The 25,311-nt window shown below is 46.1% G+C and overlaps 1 protein-coding gene across 1 annotated transcript in view; it reads left to right on the top strand.

Annotated features, from left to right (window-relative positions):
• The first annotated feature begins 3,115 nt into the window (after positions 1–3,115).
• The window catches only part of LOC146026607 (coiled-coil domain-containing protein 24-like), a 38,861-nt gene continuing 16,665 nt past the window's right edge, over positions 3,116–25,311 (top strand). Inside the window, exons 1-6 of the mRNA XM_083157418.1 lie at positions 3,116–3,561; positions 7,942–8,138; positions 13,110–13,294; positions 21,855–21,986; positions 22,296–22,400; positions 25,148–25,202. Coding sequence (XP_083013544.1) covers positions 7,971–8,138; positions 13,110–13,294; positions 21,855–21,986; positions 22,296–22,400; positions 25,148–25,202 — 645 coding nt within the window. The 5' untranslated portion in view covers positions 3,116–3,561; positions 7,942–7,970. The remainder of the gene's footprint in view (positions 3,562–7,941; positions 8,139–13,109; positions 13,295–21,854; positions 21,987–22,295; positions 22,401–25,147; positions 25,203–25,311) is intronic.

The raw sequence follows: 25,311 nt of genomic DNA, 5'->3' as shown, positions 1-25,311 counted from the left end.
AATCTGGTATTGCATTATGCTATTAGTGTGTACCAGGAGATTGGATTTGGCCTTAATAGGGGTGGTGGTGGTTGATCTTTGCCTGGGCCTGTAGGGGGCCCAGTTTCCACTGTGCCCCCCCCCCATCCTTTTGCAGGCAGGGAGAGAGGACTGACTGCTGCTTCATCGGTAAGAAGAAGATGATTGCACCTACCCTGTCCCCATCATTTGTCACCTTATCCAAATTATATTTTGAGAGAGTACGGTGCACTAAAGGATCGAAAGAACTATAGTAAAGAAAAAATAGTGGGGAGCAGAGGGAGAGAAGCAGGAGGGAACCACGAAGCAGCTAGCCGCTATCTTACCATCTCGTCTGTGGTGCTGCCTTCTGCTGCTTGTGTCACTCCCTCTGCTGCTCCCATAGCCACTGCCAACAGAGCCCCGGCCGGCACTGGACAGCTGTGACGTCTGCCCTGGGGCGCAAGCGCAGTCACTGTTTTTTTTTATTTACTGCGGCTCTTTACTCTGGTGATGGTCGTGCTCCCGCTGCCCGGCTCTGGTCCCGCTCTCACTTCTGCTGCCGATGATCCCGCTGCCGCACCTGTTCTCCTATTGTGTCTACGGCCCACCGCTGCCTATCCTACTCCTGGTGCTCATGCAGCCGCTTCTGCTGTTGCTCCTGCTGCAGAAAGTCTCCCTCTTTGCAGCCAGCGATACCCATTCAGCCCCACGGTGGTCGGCAATGAAATATCCTGCTTGACGTCACAATGTCGCACATGCAGGCCCCGTCCCCTGGACTTGGGGTTCACACATGCGCAGTCAGGTGTTTTTTTTTTTTCTACATAAGGGGACAGAAAACCGGGAGGAACCGAGGGGCTTGCGGGGGAGTGAGAGGATGAGTGAAAAACCGGGAGCCTCCCGCTAAATGCGGGAGGGTAGGCAACATTGCAGCCATACACTCAGAACTAGGGATGGCTATCAACCATCGATGATTCAAAATGTCCGATGTCGAATACCTTTGTCATTGATGGGGGAGAACCAGATGGTTTCCTTCCATCGATGGCACAGCAAAACCAATGTTTTTGCTTTTGTTTTTTCAAAGTACTGGGACACGGACCATGCCCCGCCCCTGTGTTTTGATTGTCCCACAGGTCAATCAGTCAAACAAAATGGATGACCATCAATAGGTAAAAAATATTGATGGTCATCCATTGCATATTTTAACACTATCGATGGCCAGTTGCATTATTGCCATCGATGTTAGGAGGGGGCCGAGTTATGCCTCACCTGTTTGCCACAACCTCCCCCATTACCAGGGCCCAGTAGAGCTATTGGTGCCCCTGGATTTTGCAGCATGTTATGGAAATCATCAGATTCTTGTTTATAATCTGCAGATTATATGGACACAATAATAACAATAATAATTACTAGAAAATAACTGAAGCACACTGAAACACGCCATGTGGATTCAGAGGCGCATTATCCACAAGTCTGTAGGGTCAAATGAGTAGGGTTCTCGGAGTCCCGTTGACCCATCCGTGGCTTGTGGCGATAGAATTGCCAGCCCCTGCAAAGATGTGGCCAGAAACCCGCCAGGTCGCCTGATTATCATGGGAATAGGGTCCACGATGAACAATTTATCTTGACAGTCATTTACAAAAATATGTCCATAAATGACATTCTTATATTAAGGATACTACGCATTTTTTACAGAAAATAAAGGAAATTCATTGGAAGGATAGTTATTATTTTATCACAAAGTGATGTCAAGGCCCTATATTCAAATATCGATCATGAGCTGGGTATTGCGGCAGTGGAATACTATCTGTCTAAAGATCCAGAGATATCGGGTGACCTGAGCACATTTATTTTACAATCCATTCGATTTATTTTGACTCACAATTATTTTATTTCCAGTCACAAGGTACCGCCATGGGGACCAGATTCGCCCAGAGTTTCACAAACCAACTTCGAGGAGGAACACAGTTGGGGGCGTGATCTCAGGGCGAGCCTGGTCCTCTATGGTAGATATATTGACGATTCGATTTTGGTTTGGGATGGGGTTCACGATTCAGTTGTTAAATTCACAAATAGTCTAAATGAAAATATGTATGGTCTAAAATAGGAATCATAAATAGGGCAGATTTACTAATCTGTCGTATTTACAGATCCATATTTTTCAGATGGTATATGCAGGCATATTCTGCCATATTCGTATTTAGTGGCCAAATATACAGCCGCTAAATCCAAATAATAAAAATGTCATGGGGTCCCCTCCACAGCCGTAACCAGCCCTGGGCTCAAAGAGCCGTTGCTGGTTTAAAAAAAATCAGAGAACCAAACAAGTAGGGGTTCCCTGTATTGTTTAAAGCAAGCATCAGGCTCAAGGCCCGGTCCTAGATCACAAAATACACGGGACAAAAAGGAGTAGGGGACCCCTGTATTTTGTGAACCAGCACTAGGCCAAACCAGCCAGCAGGGTAATGCCACAGCCTGGGGACTTTTATTATATAAGGTTCTGCGGCCAAATTTATTCGATGGCCCTTCGCACAAAGGGCAAGTCTTCACCCGATCAGGTCTGAATCGTCCCGAAGGTCTGCTAACAGTTTCTGTGTGAAGTCATGGGAGCAGGAGGTGCAATATGACAGGAACAGCACCAGCATGGATACCCAGGTACACACTGATCTGACTAGCTAGTTTTGTGGAAAGTACAGGGGTGCAATATGCTCAAGAACAGCACCAGCAGCCAGGTTATATAGAAGAACCATAAGGGATGTTTAATTTACCCCTGCTGGGAGCAATATTGAGGCAGGCTACACAAGGCAGGAATGTGAGGACTTAACGGGGCGGGTGTTGGCTGACAGGGGGGGGGGGGGGGGGGGGGGCAATTCACATGAAGCAGCCGAACAGTTTACAATATGCTCACAACCACCATTACCACCGCTGGTACCATTGGTTTCCTCCCGCGTCGGACTCGGGACTCTGTCCTATGTATGCGGCCAGCAGTATACCCACAGAGACCCGCGGTGGACGGCACTAAAATAAACGTCACAACGCGCTCAGCGCTTGTAGGAACTCCGCCCGGCCGTCACTTCGGATGTCGCGCATGCGCAGGTCGATCTTTCTGCCGGACCTGCCAGCGTCTCTGCGCTGCTCCTTTCCAGCACCCGGTACAGCTGTACATGGTGCTCTGTTCCCCCCCTCCCCCTGAGAGCAGCCGCTGTCAGTCAGTCCGGGAGCAGCAGCGGCAGCAGTCCATGAGGAGTATGTGATCTCTCCCTCCCGTCATCCCTCATCTCAGCTGCCGCTGCCCCGGGCAATCACCCTGCAGACACGCCACCGCACGTCCAGCGGCAGCAGAGGTCGCTGCAGGGAGCCGGTCCGGCGATCAGGTTCCGGCTTTCTCATAATCCCGGGGATGTAGTGACCGCTGGCAGGTCTCTCAGTGTTTGCACATCGCCGCCTTAAGATGTCACCAGTGTAATGGGCCCTGGTCTGTCTGCATCGCGATGGGAGGTGCGGCCAAAACTTCTCCCAAGCAACGCGCAGTGTTTGCCTAGATACGGGACCCGGAAGCGGGAGGTATGTGAGCAGGGCGCAGACATTGGGTCATGTGACCGTGTACCGGGGACTCTCTCACCCCCAGTAACCTCATCATATACACCTGGGTTGCCTACGTGACCCTCTCCATGAGGGAGAAGATGCTCTGTTCCTGGACATCCCTGGTAATGTAGGATTGCCATCACCTGTGGTGAGCTAGGTAATTGATAAGGAAGGTGTCACTACAGGTGATGGCAATCATACATTACCAGGGATGTCCAGGAGCAGAGCATTGTCTTCCTCATGGAGATGGTCAGGTAGGCAAGTATGATATATACTAGTGTATAACCAGTGTGTGTGGGACTGTAGTTAAATAGTGGTGTCCTGGTCAGTCAGGAGTGAGAGAGCTGACAACAAGGGATGGAAACTCCAACATGTGTGTGACAGGTGTAATAGGGAGTGCCAAACATGTGTGTGACGAGCAGGGCGGGTACGGTTTGCCTGGGGATGTTGGGGGCGGTCACACACAGTTTTTTGGTGGCTGGTGCGCTGTGTGTGAGAGCACCGGAGTCAGCTCTTTAGCGGGGCAGGGGCAGCAGCATCACAGAGGTCCTTCTGAGCAGTGGTCTGCTCTCCGGTGCCAGGACCTGCAGATAGCCCGCCACGGTACTCAGGAGTTTACTGTGGCTCGGTAACAGAAGGATACAACAGGCAGGTAGTTAGGGTGACCAACTCATCCCTTTAATCCGGGACACATATTAATTACACAGGTTCTGTGACAGTTTAAAACCAGGTGAAAGCCAGCCACAGAACCTGTGTAATTAATATGTGTCCCGGATTAAAGGGATGAGTTGGTCACCCTACAGGTAGTCCCTGCAGTGCAGTAGTGAGTGAGGAGCTGGGACAGAGAGAGAGAGAGAGAGAGAGAGAGACTTCCTCCAGCAGGAGTCCCACCCACTCTGCAGCAGCAGGCCCGCCCCGCTCCACACATTCCCATCCCAGCTGATGCCATGTCTCCAGCCCAGCAGTCCCAGACCTGGTTCCCCACCCATGTAGGGATGGCCATCGACGCATCCCCCATGGATGCCATCGATGGCATTTTAGGACGGAACAATCGATGGCTATAAACCATTCTATCGCCAGCCATCGATGGTTCCCACCATCGCTTACTTTCGCACATGCGCGATAGAACTTTATCTAGTCGCGCTTAACTACTAGTAAGGTTTCTTCTGCGCATGCATGCGGGTGGCTCCTCCGACTCCAGTGCAACTGTGTGATGTCGCGGCCGAGCCAAGCAGGAAAGGAAACAGGAAGCCGTGCACGCATAATGAATATTGAATATAATTATCATGTTGTGAAAGTGTATGAAATACTCTATGAATGCAAATGGCTGCTAACTTCCCCGGGCTGCAGACTGAGAGGCCAGGAGGCAGCCAGACCACCAGTGCGCGCACGCGCACAAAGAACTTCAAGACAGTCCTAGGGATGGCCATCGACCATCGATGATATGAAATCATTGATGGTTCATGGCCGATGTCGAATACTTTTGCCATTGATGAACGAGAACCAGATGGTTTCCCTCCAAAACGATGTTTCGCTTTTTTTCCCGGGGCCCTTAGCATAGCTCCGCCCCATACACCCACGAAGCCCCGCCCCTTGTGTTTTGAGTGGCCCACAGGCGTATCAATCTAACACAATGGATGACCATCGATATTTAAAAATATCGATGGTCATCCATTGCATAGTTTACTTTAGCACTATCGATGGCCAGTTGCAGAATTGCCATAGATGGCAATGGCAACGATGGCCATCCCTAGACAGTCCCCAGTGTCGCATGACATCATTCATCATCATCGCTGGGCTGGCCCGCCCTTCGATAAGTTCAGAGTGAGTCAGAGACAGTCTCTAGGACTTGGAGAGGGTAGTATAGCTGGGCAGCTGGCCAGCAGGGTAAAAAAATCACCATCGGATGCCATCCAACGATGGCATCAAACTATTCGACCCTCGCCTATCGATGCCCAAAACATCGAGCACTAGGTCCCAACCATCGATGTTTTGGGAACATCGATAGTCGATGGCCATCCCTACACCCATGTCCAGGTCACTGTGTTCCAAGATGGAAGGTGGGTGCTGTGTGTCTGCTGCCTCCCTGCATGCTGCTGGGGCTGAGATCCAAATCTGGAAGTCTAGTCAGTATGTAACTCCATGGAAATGAGCATTTTAACCCCTGGCAGAGCATGTAACTCCATGGCAACAAGTATGTTAACCCCATGGCAGAGCATGTATCCCCTGGCAAAGCAGGTTATCCCCTGGCAGAGAATGATAACCCCCGGCAGAGCATGTGGTATATGGTCCCGACAGTCGAGATCCCGACAGTCATTAGCCACCTACATACGCTCGCCACCTATTCTATTCTCCCTCGTGGGGGTCATGGACCCCCACAAGGGAGAATAGCCGGTGGCCATCGGGACCCCGAGTGTCGGGGTTTTGACTGTCGGGATCCCAACATCGGGGTAATGACTGTCGGAATCCCGACTGTCGGGAAACTGTCCGGCACCCGAGCATGTAAAGCTGGGCAGAGCATGTAAACCCATTGCAATGAGCAGGTTAGCCCCTGGCATAGCATATTAACCCCTGGCATCAAGCATGAAACCCATAGCAATGAGCAGGTAGGTAAGCGGAATTTATGTGGAATAATATGTGTGGTATTATATGTAATAGGCTTTACAGTGTGTGGCATAATATGTAATGAGCATTACGGTGTGTGGAATAACATGTAATGGGCATTGCAGCATGTGGTAAAATATGTAATAGGTATTATGGTGTGTGGCATAACATGTAGCGGGCATTATGGCATGTGGTATAATATGTAGTGTGTGTGTGTGTGTGTGTGTGTGTGACATGTGTAATAGGCATAAAGGTGTAAATTTTTGGTGCATTCTTTGGTGCACACTGTCCCTGTATGCACCTTGGAAGCAGTGGTGGAACAACGGCTCCGCAGACCCCGCAATGGTTTGGGGGAGCTAGCGGTGGCAGAATGTGTGGGGAGCTCTGTCCATGGGGCCCTCGGGAAGTTGTTGTACCGGGGCCCAGGATTTCTCTTGCAGCCTTGGTGTAATAGGGAGTTCCCAGCATGTGTGTGACGGGGTGAAATAGGGAGTGCCCATCATGTGTGTGACGGGGAGTAATGTGGAGTGCCCATCATGTGTGTGACGGTGTAATGTGGAGTGCCCATCATGTGTGTGACGGGGTGTATTGTGGAGTGCCCAGCATGTGTGTGATGGGGTGTAATGTGGAGTGCTCAGCATGTGTGTGATGGGGTGTAATGTGGAGTGCCCAGCATGTGTGTGACGGGGTGTAATGTGGAGTGCCCAGCATGTGTGGGACGGTGTAATGTGGAGTGTCCAGCATGTGTGGGACGGTGTAATGTGGAGTGCCCAGCATGTGTGGGACGGTGTTATGTGGAGTGCCCAGCATGTGTGAGACAGGGTGTAATGTTGAGTGCCCAGCATGTGTGGGACAGGGTGTAATGTGGAGTGCCCAGCATGTGTGGGACGGTGTAATGTGGAGTGCCCAGCATGTGTGGGACGGGGTGTAATGTGGAGTGCCCAGCATGTGTGGGACATGGTGTAATGTGGAGTGCCCAGCATGTGTGGGACGGGGTGTAATGTGGAGTGCCCAGCATGTGTGGGACGGGGTGTAATGTGGAGTGCCCAGCATGTGTGGGACGGGGTGTAATGTGGAGTGCCCAGCATGTGTGGGACGGGGTGTAATGTGGAGTGCCCAGCATGTGTGGGACGGGGTGTAATGTGGAGTGCCCAGCATGTGTGGGACGGGGTGTAATGTGGAGTGCCCAGCATGTGTGGGACGGGGTGTAATGTGGAGTGCCCAGCATGTGTGGGACGGGGTGTAATGTGGAGTGCCCAGCATGTGTGGGACGGGGTGTAATGTGGAGTGCCCAGCATGTGTGGGACGGGGTGTAATGTGGAGTGCCCAGCATGTGTGGGACGGGGTGTAATGTGGAGTGCCCAGCATGTGTGGGACGGGGTGTAATGTGGAGTGCCCAGCATGTGTGGGACGGGGTGTAATGTGGAGTGCCCAGCATGTGTGGGACGGGGTGTAATGTGGAGTGCCCAGCATGTGTGGGACGGGGTGTAATGTGGAGATCTACTTGTCTGCGGTCCCAGATCTCCTCCTGGCTGGTTCTTTGCTAATGGAAATGACCCTTACAAAATGGCTGCCTCTAACAGCAGACCATTTTTGAGGATGCTAGAGGAGGCCGCCGCCGCCGCTTCCTGGTATACCTATAAGTCCTTGGTGCAAGGACTTATACGCCTCTTACTATTGCTCTGAGTCTACACCCAGTTGTACCAGTCCTCTTGTCGATATACCAGTAATTCAGCCTTCCTTCTTTCCCACAAGGTTTCTGTGAGGTGAAGGCCGAGACTGGGATGTTGCAGCCTCTCAGTGACCAGGACAGTGGCTATGGAGAACTTTTTGATCCTCCACCCTCACTCTGGAGAATGGTGGAGGATCTGGTGCCAAATAGTGAGAGGGCTGAGATCAAGAGGATTTTGGGAGAGGCCACTGTTGACCTGAGTCTGGACCTTTATGCAGAGGTAAGTGTGGCTGCTGTGGACATAAGCGGAAAGTGCATACAGCAGACTTCTGCAATCTTTGTTATCTTCTCATGGTACAGATGCCACCTGTTAGGGCACAAGTGTTACAGGATCACTGTGTTGTTGCCATTTATAAGCATGCCCTTCTCTTCACTGCTGAACCACATGAAAGGAATTGCCCCTGTCAGTAATATGAGGCTTAGAGAACTAATTTACAAAATGCAGTGCAACAACCGGGGCTGCCATCAGAACTGGGGGGGCTATGCATTTATAGAGTTAGGGCCTCCCCCATCTCTTATGGACCATACACACAGGGAGATTACAGCCCCATTTCTAAGCAGTCTGTCTAGATTGCTTAGAAATTAAGTGCCGTGTGTATTCCCCCCCCCCCAGTGATGACGATGTGCGGTCCCGAGCGTTGCCATCGCCTGACTAGATGTATAATGCATGCAGTATAAATCTAGTCATCACCAGTGTTCTCTCAGGTGAGAACAATGGCCGTGACAGATCGCTCAGCACACATCACTGGTGCATTGTGGGGGCTGAGCGATCTATGCTTTACTAGACCGCTCAGCACACTGTTCCCGTCGCCCCGTGTGTACACAGAGCCGGCCCTAGCCTAAATGATGCCCTAGGCAAGATTTTTGCTGGTGCCCCCTAGCACCGCCACTTGTTGCGCCTCTGACCCTGCTCCCCTTTCCCAGCACCATCAACCCTCATCATAGCAGTCATCATTTTGGTGCCCCTACCTACAATATTTTAAATAGAAACAGTGCACACATTCGGTGCGCAGCCCAAACAGGGCTGGGAAGGGGCATGGCTTCTTGCTGGGAAGGGGCATGGCCACCCAATAGTACCCCCAATTCAAATTATGCCACACAGTAGTGTAACTTTATTCACATTATATCATGCGATGGTGTCCCTTATTCACCTTACATCACACAGTAGTACCACTTTACCTTATGTACATTACTCCTCACATTATTCACATTATACCCGTAGAAAAAAATCCTGAGAAAATATCGTATTTTAAGTACCTCCATGGCCACACTGCAACCCAGCACAAAGCAGTGTGTGCTGGGCAGAGGAGAAGAGCTGCAGCTGCTGCTGTCACTTAAGGGGAGGGGGCCCGGGGCCCCCACCGGGCCCGTCCATCAGACTTTGGCCTGGGTAATTTGTACCCCCTACCCCTTTCTCTTGGCACCCCTGATAATACCACACAGTAATGACCCTTACACATGACACACATTATTAATGTCCTTATAACCATAATGCCCCTTACACATTATGCCAACCTTTATTAATGCCCTTGATACACATAATGACACACATAATGCCCCTTACACATATGTTGCACATTATTAATGCCCTTATACACATGACACACATAATGTCCATTACACATATGTTGCATATTATTAATGCCCTTACACACATGACACACATAATGCCCTTACACATACGTCGCACATTATTAATGCATTTATACATGACACACATAATGCCCGTAACACATATGCCGAACACTATTGCACAACCAATTCACCCGCAGACAGCACTTGCACAGCTGCTAACACTGTGACCTCTGCCTCTGCTTGGATACAGATGTTTCCTCATACATCTTGCCTCAATAGGCCATGCAGCTCCTGGCCAGTACTGCTAACGTTGGGTGCCTTTTTTGCTGAAAATTCGTCTTATTTGCATTGTTATGACCAGCGCACACAAGGAGCTTCCGATGATTAAAATGATATCTGGCATGAATATATTCTGTGTGCGACTGTGGCTGTACCTGCATACAGAATGCTATGTTACAGTGATTTCCATAAATACACTATTTCATATGCAGATACAGCCTCACTCACACACAGAATATAGGCATGCTGCATATCATTATAATCAGCAGAAGCTGCTGATGCCCCTAGGCATTCCAAATGCCCTAGGCAATTGCCTAGTTTGCCTATGTCTAAGGCCGGCTCTGCGTGTACATGGCATTAGATTCATCCTCCTCCCACATAAGGTATAGTACGGAGCCCTGGTGCCCAGACATTACTGATGCGGGCCACATGCCAGTAAGACCTTCCCACATGGTGCTCCAAGCTTGTGAGCAGGGCCCTCCTACATGTTATTCCCCAGTGTTTATCTGCTGTGTTTTATTCCCAATTATAAAGGGAAATCTGAAAATCCGCTGGCGCTGGGTCCAGTATGATTTCCCACCATTCAAAATACAGGCAAACATTGGCAGACAGTCTACCAACATGTTCAAAATGCCCACATTCATTATGCCGTCATGGTCAAAATGGCATAGGTCAACATGGACACCGTGTAAGTGTACTGGGCCACCTTGCATGGCACGCTGCACTCGCCATCCTTTGGACATGATGCCCACATGGATTGTGAAGTAAGAACAAGTCTGTTCCACAGAAAAAAAAAAATCATGAAAACCTTGCCATGTTGACATTTTAAATGTTGGCATTTTGATCATGTCATCCTAATGAATGTCGGCATTTTGATCATGTCATCCTAATGAACATCAGCATTTTGAACATGTCGGTATTTTGACTGTCTGCCAATGGTTGTTGGTAATTTGATGGTTGATAATTGACTGCATCCTGCTGGCGCTATATAAATGGCTTTTAGTTATTAATAGTCAGCGCTACTTCTGATCCCAGGTGCAGATGGGGACGTAGTCAGAGACACACATGGTAATGAGGGCAGAGGCACAGATGAAGGAGGTGTCCATGTAGGAGTGTTCAGGTAGACATGGGGAGCATGGGCAGAGGCACAGATGGGGATAAGGGAAGAGGCACACAGATGATGATGGCCAGAGATGCATATGAGGAAGGGGACAGAGGCACATGTGAAAAGTGGGTTAGAGGCATAGATTGCAATTGGCTCAGACAGCCATCTGGTGAAGGGCTCAGACAGCCATCTGGTGAAGGGCTCAGACAGCCATCTGGTGAAGGGCTCAGGAGCACTACTGAGGAACATCTAATGGGCCTTGATTACTCTGCACTGCAGTTGAGGTCACTGAGATACTGTTCTCCCATGTTAATCACGTTGCCTCCTTCAGGGACTGAGCAAAGCTCATTGAAGATCCAACCAAGGGAAACAGCGGAGTTAGGTGCACTGTGGGCAGGGACAATGCAGGTAGCAGAGCTGGTCTGGAGGCCCAACTGAGAAACCCAAACCTGCTCTGCACCAATGACAGACTCTGATGATCCTGGCCGTCAGAAACAGCTAGCGGCTGGGATTATTGGTGCTGGTGGGCAACCCTGTTACTCCCCATACATCAGTACTCCTTGTGCCCCCTGCTGGAGGCACAGTGAATGCAGAATCTCTAGGTATGCATCTGTTCATGTACATGGTCTGCGCAGAGGATTTTGGAGATAAATCAGACCCTGATCACACGTCCACAAATTTACACGGAGGCCGATTATCGGTACACTGCGCATGCATGTGGCCCGTAGTATGCATGTGCGAGGCCATTCTGCAATGAGACTGCTACTTTTTTTTATTTTTTTATTCGCAAGTGAGTCACAAAGTGATTGGCAGGAAATGGACATGTGGGGGTGGGAACAGGGCATTTCCTGTGAGTGCCTAGAAAATGAAGGGAGCATCAGGGACGCTGGCGTGTCCAGGAAGTGCTGGGAGTGTCCGGGAAACCACTAGGCTTGCTTGTGCGGTATAGGGGAAGGTGTGTGACGTCAGCTACAGCCCGGATATGCCTGTATTAGGGGAGGGTGTGTGACGTCAGCTCCAGCCCAGATATGCCTGTATTAGGGGAAGGTGTGTGACGTCAGCTACAGCCCGGATATGCCTGTATTAGGGGAGGGTGTGTGACGTCAGCTCCAGCCCAGATATGCCTGTATTAGAGGAGGGTGTGTGACGTCCGCTCCAGCCCGGATATGCCTGTATTAGAGGAGGGTGTGTGACGTCCGCTCCAGCCCGGATATGCCTGTATTAGGCGAGGATGTGTGACGTCCGCTCCAGCCCAGATATAGCTGTATTAGGGGAGGGTGTGTGAAGTCAGCTCCAGCCTGGATATGGCTGTATTAGGGGAGGGTGTGTGACGTCCACTCCAGCCCGGATATGCCTGTATTAGGGGAGGGTGTGTGACGTCCTCTTCAGCCCGGATATGCCTGTATTAGGGGAGGGTGTGTGACGTCTCCTTTAGCCCTGATAAGCCTGTATTAGGGGAGGGTGTGTGACATCAGCTATAGCCCGCGTATGCCTGTATTAGGGGAGGGTGTGTGACGTCAGCTCCAGGCCGGATATGCCTATATTAGTGGAGGGTGTGTGACGTCTGCTCCAGCCCGGATATGCCTGTATTAGGGGAGGGTGTGTGACGTCAGTACCAGGCCGCAATTGTCTATATTAGGGGAGGGTGTGTGTCTGTATTAGGGGAGGGTGTGTGTCTGTATTAGGGGAGGGTGTGTGCCAGATATGCCTGTATTAGGGGAGGGTGTGTGACGTCCGATCCAGCCCAGGTATGCCTGTATTAGGGGAGAGTGTGTGGGGCCCTAACAGTTTATGTCAATAGCAATTTCTCCCATCCCCCCCCCTTCCTCCTCGTCTGCGCAGCATGCCCAATGTTGACTATATCACCAACGAGGCACGCTGTCAGCAGGGGTCGGTGATGTCACTGAAGAATATCGTTAATGAATCTTTCCGTGTTTCCATTCGATATCACTTTCCTGGGAGTTCAGACGAGAACACTGCTGCTATCACTCCGTACACATCGGCATATCGGCTCGTGTGTGCGGAGCTTATATTCCACATATTCCCTTATTGTTCATTGTCAATGCTTCGATTTTACAGATACCTGCACTTGCAATGTTTTTAGAATCCATACATCCACCCCTATGGTAAAACCCCAGAAATGTAATGATGAATGTTTGTATTGTCACCGTGTCATTGCTTCTCCCTCTGTGTTACCACCCTTTCATTCCCTCTCCCACCTCCTGTCTACAGATCGAGGTCCTCCTGGAGCTGTGGCGAGAGATCAGGTCCATGAGCCCATCCTGCCACCACAGACCCCTCAGCAGCAGCAGCAGCAGGTCCGTCCTGGCCGATCCACCTGTAATAAAGGACATGGTGAGACAGGAGATCCGGATGTTACTGCTCAGCGTGAGGAGGAAAGCTCGGCACCAAGGACTGTGAGTGTGTCCTGCCTGTTGCTTGTGGACCGGTCAGAGACTCAGACTCATACTCATGCGCGCACTCTGTATGTGGATTTCCCATGTGCAGACTTGGCCCCCGTTAGCTGCTATAGACGTTCTCCTCACTGTCAGCCTCTGTTGTGTCTGCTCTGAGTAATGGACAGTCACCATTAGGCCTATAATAGTAGCTTGCGGTGCCTTACTGGTGCTGTAGCTAACAGTGGGGGTAATTCTCTAGCGTGTGCCCCTGCTGTATGCCTGATGTATAGTGCGAGTACAGGGTGTCCATCGTTACATAGTTACTGTATACTGTAACAGATTCCTGTGGCCCTTTCCTATAGACAGGGAATGCACCACTCCCACATAATTCCTTCCTTCCTCTGTCGCTCTAACCTCTCGCTCTCCTCCTCAGTGCTGCGTTCTGCTTCCCCTGCGCACAGAGATTCCCTTCAGTCCATGTCATTATAGCATTACATCATGTGTCACACAGATGTCATTACACTGGGCCGCCTTCACGGATCAGCTACACCATGAAGGCGGCCCAGCATCTGACAATCCTCCTGACTGCAGCGACTGAGATGTATGAATCTCTATGGGCTTATTACCACATAGTATACATTATACTGCACCGTGGTTATCTCTGCTGTTCCATCTTTACCTCTGTAGCCAGTACTACACACTGCCAGGACACAGTCACCTCGAGCACCAGGATGGGAGACCCAGAACAGGTTCAGAGCATCACCAAGCCAAGGAACTGCGGAGATAACCGTGATGCTGTATAATGTATGCCATGCGGTATTATGCCTACAGTGTGGATCCTTCTCACTTCTAACATAGGAATCTCCTTAATACCACCTTAGGAACCACCTCACTTACTTCTAAATTAGGAACCTCCTCACTTCTAATGTACAGGAGGAATCTCCTCACATCTAACCTAGGAACCTCCACACCTAGCTTAGGGACCTCCTCACTTCTAACATAGGAACCTCCACACCTAGCTTAGGGACCTCCTCACTTCTAACATAGGAATCTCCTCACATCTAATTTAGGAACCTCCACACCTAGCCTAGGAACCTCCTCACTTCTAATGTACTGGAGGAATCTCCTCACATCTAACCTAGGAACCTCCACACCTAACTTAGGGACCTCCTCACTTCTAACATAGGAATCTCCTCACTTCTAATTTAGGAATCTCTTCAATACTAAATTAGGAACCTCCTCAATACTAACTTAGGAACCTCCTCACTTCTTCTAACATAGGAATCTCCTTAATACGAACTTCCTCACAACCTTGAAAATTAAAATGTTAGGAGTTCTTGCAAGAAAGCCAAATGTCATCCTAAAGGAGGAGAGGGTCATAATTCCTCTATCTGGGCGCAACTAATCAGCAATAGCTGTAAATGTTTTGCGGAGGCCTCTGTGCTGAAAGATTCAACAACAGTTAAAGATCCCTAGGTGGTTACATGGCTTGTAATGGGTGCAATATTGGAAATCTAGGGCGTAATTAGTACATAAGCCTGATGGTTTTCTTACTGTTACAATGTTTGTGGTTCTACGCATGTGGAGAATGAACTCAAGCAGCTCCCCCTTAGCTGCAACCAGGGGCAGATCTAAACTTTTCTTCTAGGGGGGGCAGTTTTACTGTTTAATCTTGACTCTCCCCCTTGTCCCCAACCAGGTGCTGTCAGTAGCCAGAGATATCCACCAATCAGGAATGATGGTTGTTTTAGAAATGCACATGGAGTTATTGGGATGGTTCCTGATGTGCGGCATGTGTATAGCGGTATATGGCATCCTTTTACCACCAGCGGGCATACAGCTACTGTACATCCCTCCTAGGATTCATTTCAGATTGGAAAATGGAAGGTTCTGAGCGCTATGGGCTAGTATGTGTGTGCTGTGTGCAAATGGCTGCCCTCTAGGAGGGGGTTGCCGCCCCCAAAAACAAGGGTTTACAAAAAGATAGAGATACCAGTGGGCGCCTCTTGCACACAAGTAAACAATTTATTCAGTAAATATATCATACAAACATTAGTTGCGTTAATTAAATTGATGGACACAAAATATACACAGAAAAATGTAATAAAATTAAAAAAATAGAAATAGGAATAAGAAAGTAAGTATAAAAAGATTAAAAACATGTGCAATATTAGCAGCTGTTAAGGTGCAGTGTATAATTACCAAGTCCTGGTATGTTAGTTTCTTGTCATATGCGCATATGAAGCCAGGTATTAATGTCCCAATTGGAGGGTAAATTGCCAACACTTCGTGGGGATGATAAAAAGCTTTTAGAGTGACCCAGCAGGGTATTTGTAATCCACAAAGCGAATTTTCAAGCAGTTTTATAATCACAGAAGAATGAATGATGCGCCAATGCGGTCGACACTTGTGTCGATGAAGACGGCAGCCTCAGATCTTGTATGTCGGCAGATGCTCTGCAGCGGGTCTCAGTGAGAAAAAATGAACAACGCCAAGTGCCCTGCGTGCTGTGTCAGATGGTATCGGAGCAGCTGTACCGGCCAGACAGCCAAGCACAAGCCGCTAGGCACTGACGCGGGTGGAGGCTGTTTGAAGGTAAAAGTCTCGTGCGTACTGCTTGAGACGCGACAGCTGTGTGCCGCAGGGAATTCAGTGGCTGCTATCATCTTCAGCAACACGCCACTGCTGCGCCTGTAGAGAGTTACCAGGGACCGAGGTGAGATGAATAACGTGGGGCTCAATAATTGAGAATTACCTCCAGGTCCACTGGTTCAAATGGCGGCAGCAGGACTCCTATTCAAGACGCGTTTCGCCGCACTACGGCAGCTTTTTCAATTGAGGATAGGAAGTATAGCTAGGTGGGCTGGTCTTATACCTGGATGTTGTGCACAGGTGTGTGTGGCCAGTTATCCACAGCTACACAATTATCAGCTTCATTTTAGTGTTTCACTTTATGAGTCAGCTGGAACAATCATTACAGCCTTCTTATTTGGCTGTTTTCTGCACAATAGCGATATATTCTTTTAGCACATGCATAGATATCAAGAGTATATAGAATGTAAAATAAGATAAAGGAGAATAAGATGAAATAAAAATGGGAATAAAAATAAAACTAAAGATAAATATAGAAAATGAAAATTAAAAAACATTTTTTATAGTAGTAAATACAATTGCTAATACAAATAGGTCCAAGGTATATAAACATATGCAAGTATTTCAGGGGCGCACATTACACTTCCCATTGTATTTAGATGTGTCCATAAAATACACACATTAAATAGATTTATTCAAATTAAGATTTAAGAAAAGTTACACTGACAGACTGTTAATGGAATCCTTCATCATATGGAAGACACCCCTTATATAGTGTTGGGTTATTTTATATCCAACTGTATTCAAACCCATAGGTAATCACTACTATAAATAAGAGGTATCTTAAACATATCGATAGGACTAGAGATAAATTATAAAAACTAAAAGAAAAAGGCTAGAAATCCCACATAAATGCTACATAGGTAGTGCCTGGTAACAAATAGATATCGCAGTTTTCTTTGTTGGAGACGCAGTGTATCGATATAGATTGCGTCACAAAAAATATATATATAAAAGGAAATATTTTTTCTATATATATATATATACCATAACAGGCTACACACATATATGTGCGCAACCTACAGTAATGTTTAGATATAAATACACAAAGCAGATTAAATAATACATAAAAATGCGTCAAAGTACAAAATGTATACACGTATATCTACCTTGATGTAAAGAGGCAGATACATATCAAAGGATATGTGTGGGATACAGTGTTTAATAGTTCACCAAATAAATGGTGGAGCACATGCATCCCACAAATCAGACCGTTACATTATAGATAAAACCCAAGTCCACCCGACATTAAATCAAAAATAAAAACCTACAATATAATGGTACAATGTATGTCGGTGGGGTAGATTTTATAGTGCACACAAGAGAGAGACAGTGGAGAGAGTCCGAAAATCATTCATTCTTTTGATGGAATATTTTTAATTTTGTTCTTTTTATATAATTATATAATAGATAGTTATTTATTCTTTAGTACAGAGACCAATATGATAATTTTGGGTAATTTTAGACAATTTTTTACAATTTTTAACAATTTTTAGCGATTTGTAGAGTGAGAAATACAGAGTTTCTTAGGGAAGGTTTTTTTGGACATATATTAAGTTCTCAGAATTTTTTAATTTTTTAATTTTTTTTTTTTTTTTAGTTTTATAGTTTTTTAATTGTTTAGTTATTTTTTAGAATTTTATCAAAAAGTTTTTTATTAAATTATTTAAATAAATTCCAGATCTATAGTCTCATTCATACCGTGGGGTTTAAGAGTCTGTAACTTCAGGATCCATGCCGCCTCTTGTCGACATAGAGACCTGAAGCGGTCTCCTCCACGGCTGGTGTGAGCTATATGTTCCAAACCTATCACTTTGAGACCCACAGGATCCCCACCATGGTGTTCTGCAAAGTGGCGGGGGACACTGTGGTTCGTGAGTTTCTTCACGATGTTCCTCCTATGTTCTAAGACTCTAGTCTTAAGAGAGCGGATGGTTCGTCCTACATAGTAGGTATTACATGGACATATTAGTAAATAAATTACGTAATTAGTCGTACAGTTAATAAACGTCTCTATGTTGTAAATTTTTTCATGATTTGAAGCTGTAATTTTTTGAGTTTTGTTCATTACGTGCTTGCAGGTCATACACTGGGCATGATTACACCTAAAGAAGCCTGTTATTTTTGGTCCTGCTATAGTGCTTTGTGTAGCCCCTGTTTTTTTCTCTATAGAGCCCCTAAAGAAGCTTGGTGCTAAGATGTTTTTTAAATTGCGTGCACGTTTGAATATGATAGTTGGTTCTTTTTCTAAAGTGGCACTCAATATCAGGTCAGTGCTGAGGAGTTTATAGTTTTTCTTTATTATGTTAGAAATTTTATTAGCGGCTACATTGTATTTGGAAATAAAGCATAATCTATTTTTGCCTCCATCTTTAAATTTATCCACCTTTTTAGCTCTACTATTGGGGCCTTGTTTGTTGCTATTGGCAATAATCTCATTGCGGTTTAGGGTGCCAGCGTACTCCAGAGCCTCAGTAAGAACAGGTTGGGGATATTCACGTTTTTTGAACTCCTCCAAAAGACTGCTCATTTGTTCCGAAAATTTAATGTCCGAAGTACAATTACGTCTTATCCTGTGTATTTGGCTTTTTGGGACGTTGTTGAGCCAGCTTTTTTTGTGATTGCTGGTGTAGGGGATAAAGCTACAAACGTCAACCGGCTTTTTATAGTCTGTGACTGCTAGAACTCCATCTACCACCTCCACCGTGACATCAAGAAAACTCATATGTGTGGGGTGGTGTGAATGGGTGAAGGATAAACCATAAGTGTTGTTATTGAGGTGCATAACAAAATTATTAACTGATTCAGTGCTACCGTGCCAAATGAAGAACAGGTCGTCGATATAGCGACCATAGAGGACCAGGCTCGCATCCCAGTCCCCACTCCAGATATACTGGTCTTCAAATTGCCCCATGTAGATGTTTGCAAAGCTGGGAGCGAACCTGGTCCCCATCGCTGTACCGAGGACCTGTTGGTAGTGACAGTGATCAAATAAAAAGTGATTATGTGACAAAATAAATCTAATACCTGCCAAAATAAATTCCCGACTCCCCTCTGAGATACCCATATCTTTCTTAAGGGTTTCATCTACTGCTGCAACCCCGTTCTGGTGGGGGATGTTGGTATATAAGGCCTGGGCATCACAGGTCACCAATTGGTACCCTGTGTCCCATTTCCACCATCTTGATGAAATGGGTAGTGTCTTTGATATGGGATCTCAGAGAGGCATGTGGTTGTAAATAACTATCAATAAACTGTGACAAATTAGATGTGAGACCCCCAATCCCTGAAATAATAGGACGCCCAGGTGGGTTGTGCAGTGTTTTGTGTATTTTGGGGAGGTGATAAAAAATAGGGGTGACAGGGTGGAGGGGGTAGAGAAAGCCGAACTCGTCTTTCGTGATGATACACTTATCTACCGCTGTTTCAAGTAGTATTTTTAGTTCCAGCTGATAGTCAGTCATTGGGTTGTTTTTTAGAGTTCTATAAAATTTAGTATCTGCCAGTTGGCGTTTGGCCTCCCCTACATATTCATTGACATCCTGAATTACCACACCCCCTCCCTTGTCAGCAGACTTGATGACAAGGGAGGGGTCTTCGGACAGTTTCTTCAGGACTTTTCTTTCTTCTTGTGATAAGTTAAACAGGCTCTGGTGTACTCTAGCATCACAGAGATTTTGGAATTCTTCCAAGGTACACTTGTAAAAGGTATCAATAGCACTAGATTTGTGATGTATTGGGAAAAATTGTGATTGCTTTTTAAATATTTTACGATTGACATTATAAATCTGTGTTTCCTCCCTCTCTGTGTCGTCGTCTACACTCTCCAGGAGCAGTTCACTCAAAATCTCCACTCCTTTATCATCAGTATAATCTAGACAGGTGGTTTTATTTGTATCATCTTTAGTGATAGGTGCAGTAGCAAAGAATCTTTGCCTGCACAGTGCTCTAACGAACCTATTTAGTTCAATAAACAATTCAAAAAAATTTGGTGTGGAGGTAGGAGCAAATTTCATGCCCCTGGAGAGTATAGCTTCTTCCACAGGGGTTAGAGTTCTCGAGGACAGATTAAAAATACCGGTTGGAACTACTTGTATCGTTGATTTTTGTTTCCTCTTTCCTCCTCGTTTGCCTCGATCTAAAGCCCTTGCTCTTTTTGGGGTTCTGGTGAGTGGCTGGTAACGATTGTAATGCTGGTGGTGATTCTCTGGTGTCTCTGGGGTAAGGGTTTCCCCACTTCCTCTCCCTAAAAAAGGCCCATGACGATACTGTTCCTATCTATTAGTGTGATGGTAATTATTCCTATTTCTTCTATGGGAAACTTGTCTCCACCTTGGGGATGACGTATTGGTCTGTTCATGATGTCTACTTTGATTGTCCCCTACTGGTTCTAGATTGGATTGTGAAATTTCCTTGGGTGCTTGTCTATCACGTAATCTGGTGTGGGACTGGTCCCGCGATTTGTAGGATCTTGTGCGGCCCTGTTGTCGATTACGGGGACCCTCTCTTGAGTTTATTTTGTTATAGTTTCTGACTTGATTTGAACTATAATCATATAGGTCTCTCTTGAATTTCTTTTCTTTTCTCTCCACTATCTCTCTCTCATACGCCTCCAACCTCCCATTAACATTGAGCTCTTTTTCTTTGTAATAAAGTTCATCTTTAAATTTGGCCAGTTTGTCTTGAGTATCTCTAATCTCCTTCTCAATCACTTTGAGTTTATTCTCTCTGTAATCCACTAATAACTGCATCAATGCAAAGGAGCATTTATCTAAAATATTCTCCCATTTATTTAATAAATCAGGATCATCCTGAAAGGACAGAGTCTTTGAGATTCTCAGGCCACGGGGGATTTTGTTGTTCTCAATATATTTAGTCAGGGTGGTTTTATCCCACCAGTGTCTACATTCTGCCTTTAATAATTCCTCCAAATGCCCCGAGTTTTCCAAAAACTCCTCCTGAGGTGATTCTATGGGTTGGTCTTTTCTGCTTTCGTAACTTCGCAGTAGGTCCAACCTCCTTTGCAGTCTGTCAGTGTAGCTAGTTGAGTTCATAGTGGCACAAACGTACTATCCCAGCAGCTCAGAAACAGGCAGAAAAAATTGACAAATTGGAAAATGGAAGGTTCTGAGCGCTATGGGCTAGTATGTGTGTGCTGTGTGCAAATGGCTGCCCTCTAGGAGGGGGTTGCCGCTCCCAATTTTATTACATTTTTCTGTGTATATTTTGTGTCCATCAATTTAATTAACGCAACTAATGTTTGTATGATATATTTACTGAATAAATTGTTTACTTGTGTGCAAGAGGCGCCCACTGGTATCTCTTTCTTTTAGGATTCATTTCAGTGGTTTTTTTAAATGCTTTTTATTTATTTATTTTTTTTAGAAAAAAAGAATTTCAGTGATTTTCTTTTCTTTTTGTTACACAAAGAAGTGTTAGTCCTGCCATGTGACCCGAACAGCCAATAGCTGCAGTAGGATCTAGATAATTAGTTTGTAGTTGCAGGATATCAATTAAGTAATTATGTGACGGATTTAACGACTTTACCAACGTCTAATCTCTTTATCCTCTTTCTGGTTGTAATTAAACCAGGTAGATTTCATTCATTGACTGAGACGCCCAAGATATGTTCTGTCATTTTGGTGTGATTGTAATTCTCTTGTAGAAGGATAAAGCAATTGTCTTGTTGCTACGAGAAACAGTAATGTGTTTCCTTTATACCAATTCCCATTGTTGATCTATCTGTGTGGAGTTTGTATGTTCGTTGTCCTGGGTTTTCTGCAGGTGCTCTGGTTGGGGTTTATTACCTACTCTCTGTAAAGCAGTGCGTAATGTGGGGGCATTGATCATTATTATAGTTGTATTGCCAACAAGCAGTCACATTGTGGAACAGTATATATCACCAGATCAATCACCATTGTCACAGGGATGAGGACAAGGCCCTGCTGAAATATAACCCGAAGGTGGTGAATTTTGTGATGGGGATGGAACGGCCAGAGAGCCGAGCGCGGTCCCGGGGAAGCGGATGGAGTCGACCACCGTCGGCATGTGATGAGCGGTAAGAATGGGCGAGATTTATACTTAGACTACAATTCATGACTAAAAATGTTACTGACACGTGCATGTATGTTATTCACATGTTTATTTCTTGTCATGTGCAGGAGTGGTTAGCTTTACCTATATACACACATGATGGTTACAATTATATTATATTACTAAAATATACACACACGGTGGCACAGCGGCTAGCATTACACACATAGTGGAACAGTGTCAGAATTTCTGCCATGTGTTCTTGTGATGCTAAAATACTGATGTCAGGGTGTGATGTGCTGTTTAATGCTGACTCTCACATGTCTCTCTGCAGACCCCTCTCCTCCCTCTCAATGGACTCCAGCATCGGAGAAGAGCTTGAGGAACTGAAGGACAAGCTTAAGGTTTCTGACATTGACGAGGTCGTACTACACCTCCAGTAAGTACTCCAACCCCCATTACTTCCAGTAGCTTTGCTGTAATTCTCAAAAAGTATCTTATATTATTTCATTGATATTATAATAACTTGTCGTATCAGTGCATAGTTAATGTTTCCATTGTTAATGTTACCACTGTATCTTTATGTAGAGCATCCTGTATTCTAGGGTTACTAAAAAAAGTTTGTTTTCCTTAGTTCTGCGCTTCTTTAGGCTGCCACAAAAGCTATAAATTGAGTAAATTCCCCAGTCCTCACATAGATATACTAGAAGAAAATATAGCTTCAAACGGCGCCCCAAGTGGAGATAAAGAGTAATTAACACTGCTAAAGTAAGGTGATCAGTGGCAATATACAACCATATATATATAAAGTTATACTTCCATTGTCACATGCACCATTCCAACATACTTTTACATCCAAGAACGAAGACTCATCTGAATCAATTTTTTTTAAAATTGACACAAAAAGCCTGTATGTCAATTAAAGAAAAAAAAGAAAATAGATTTTATATATTTTATTTATTTCTGATATCTATGTCTTGTCATGTATACCACCTTTTTAGTACGTGTACTGTCCCTTTAAGGTCATGGATTTGTAATCATTTTATCTAAACTCCAAGGTTTAATTGCACACTCTCGATTTCTTATATCATTCTTTATTACCCTCATTAGATATTATCATCGGAGGTGTTATACGGCAAAGAAATACAGGTTTTATGTGCGTTTCCTCGCTGTCCAACCCCCTCACCATATTCAATGTTTTCCCGGAATCCTTAACATTAGGACAGCGAAGATCCCCTTAAACGGCGAGGTTTGCCGCATTTTGTGGCGGGCACCGCCGGTTTAATGGTTTTAAGGGGAGGCAGTGCAGTACTCTGATGGCGAGCTATCGGCACTGCTTGCCATCAGAGCATTGACTACTGCCCTAAACCTTCATTTGTGTATGTAAACGTGATAGAATGAGAGGTTCAGTTCAAATAACTTTCTTCAGGACAGGACAGAATTGAGTGTATTCTGGTTACTTCTTGTAGCTGCCACCTTGTGCACAGCTCAAGTAACGTCTTCCAAATATCACTGCAGATCCCTTAATATAGGATATAGCACTTGCATATTCATTAGTTTTATCTGGAAGAATAGGTGGTAATTAAGTAGAATAGTATAGAAGGATAGTAGTCGGATAGAATAGAGGGGATTGAACTATATAGAATATAAAAAAGGGGAGGAGGGAGTGTGATAGAAAACAGAATAGAGTTTGGTATATGTAGCAGTAAAATAGAAAGATCGAATAGAATTGAGAGTTGTTAGGATACAATAAATTAAAGAGGGGTGTAATTTTTTAAATAGAATAGAGGAGTGTTGTGTGGCCCTGATTCTGGTTCACTCGCAAAAGCAAATTCTCTAATGGACAAAAAACCATGTGCACTGCAGGTGGGGCAGATGTAACATGTGCAGAGAGAGTTAAGGCCCCCATACACTACGCGATTTGGCCCCGATTTCACCCGATTCTGGAGGATTGGGCCGAGAAATCGGGTGAAATTGGCCAAATTGCGTACGGTATGACATCTGATCCGATGCGCGGTCCCGTGCGCATCGGATCAGATCCGGATGTCGGACGGTCTGCACATAAGATAAATCATGTACAGCCGTCTGGGGGAGTGGCAGGAGCAGGCTGGGAGTGGGGAGTTCCCAGCCAATCAGCGGCCGCCCAGTCTTTTGAATAGGATTTCTTTCTATTCTCCCGCTGCGCCCCCGTCTTTCTGCTCTGCTCTGTGCCGTGGTCCCCGCTCCCTGCCTGCAGCTACATCTCGCGCCGCTCCCCCGGACCGGTCCCTACTCCCAGCCTGCTCCTGCCGCTCCCGCTCCCCGGATTTTTACATGTGATAAATCGCATTTGATTTATCACATGTAAAAAATGGCACATCAAGTGCCAAATCTTATCAAGATCCCCCGGGGAGCTGCCGGGGAAGCTCAGGGGAAATCGGGGCTGACTTGTCCTTAGGACAAGTCGCCCTAGTGTATGGGGGCCTTTAGATTTGGGTGTTATTTTGTTTCTGTGCAAGGTAAATACTGTCATCTATATTGCAGTGTCAAAATAAAGCAATCAGTTTGTAGTACAAACCCCACCTCAATGTTACTCTCTCTGCACATGTTACATCTAACATGTTGCATGGTTTTGTCCATTAAAGAGAGAGAATCTTCGGTACTTCCTCAACTTTGGACCACGGCTAATGCTATGGAACTTACATACTGTATGGCTGCACCACCACCCTGGGTCCATGCCACCCTCCTGTGTCCACCCTACCATCTATTACCTATAGTAAAGTTGTGGCAAGCTATGCGAGCCACCGAGCCCGAAGCGTGGCGAGTGAAGTAAGCCGTGAGGGGACAATGATAATATAGTAAACTTCTTTTACCTCAAAAAATGCCTCTAGAGCAGATATGTAACGGTTCCCTCGCCAAAAATCCTTACTTAGCGGTTAAGGAGTGGTGAACGTAACTGGCGTAGCGGTGACCGCAATGATGAGGAAGTTGCAAGTGAACCAGAATCAGGGCCCATGTGTACAATAGAATAGAGAGGGTTAATCGGGTAGAATATTAAAAGTGGGGTAATCCCATAGAATAGATCAGAGGGAGGTAATTGGTTAGAATAGAATACAAGAGGATTGTAAACAGGTAGAATAGAATAAAGGGGTGGGAATTGGGTAGAATAAATATATTTTCACTGACCCTGAAACATATATTTTGCAGATCCCTATTCTATGACGAGTGTCGGACTCTGGAGAAACACATTGCGGTTCTGCAGGTAGGTGGCCATATGTTATTATTTGGGAGGAAGTACATGTCTCTCATATCTGTCCCATCTAGAGCAGTAGTTCTCAGTTCCAACCCTCAACTAACTCCAACCAGTGGTG

This window comes from Crinia signifera, chromosome 8 (assembly GCF_055691185.1).
Source record: "Crinia signifera chromosome 8, ASM5569118v1, whole genome shotgun sequence".
In the NCBI taxonomy this organism is placed as follows: Eukaryota; Metazoa; Chordata; class Amphibia; order Anura; family Myobatrachidae; genus Crinia; species Crinia signifera.
Note: the sequence above shows the minus strand (reverse complement) of the source record. Positions and strands in the feature narration are given on the sequence as shown.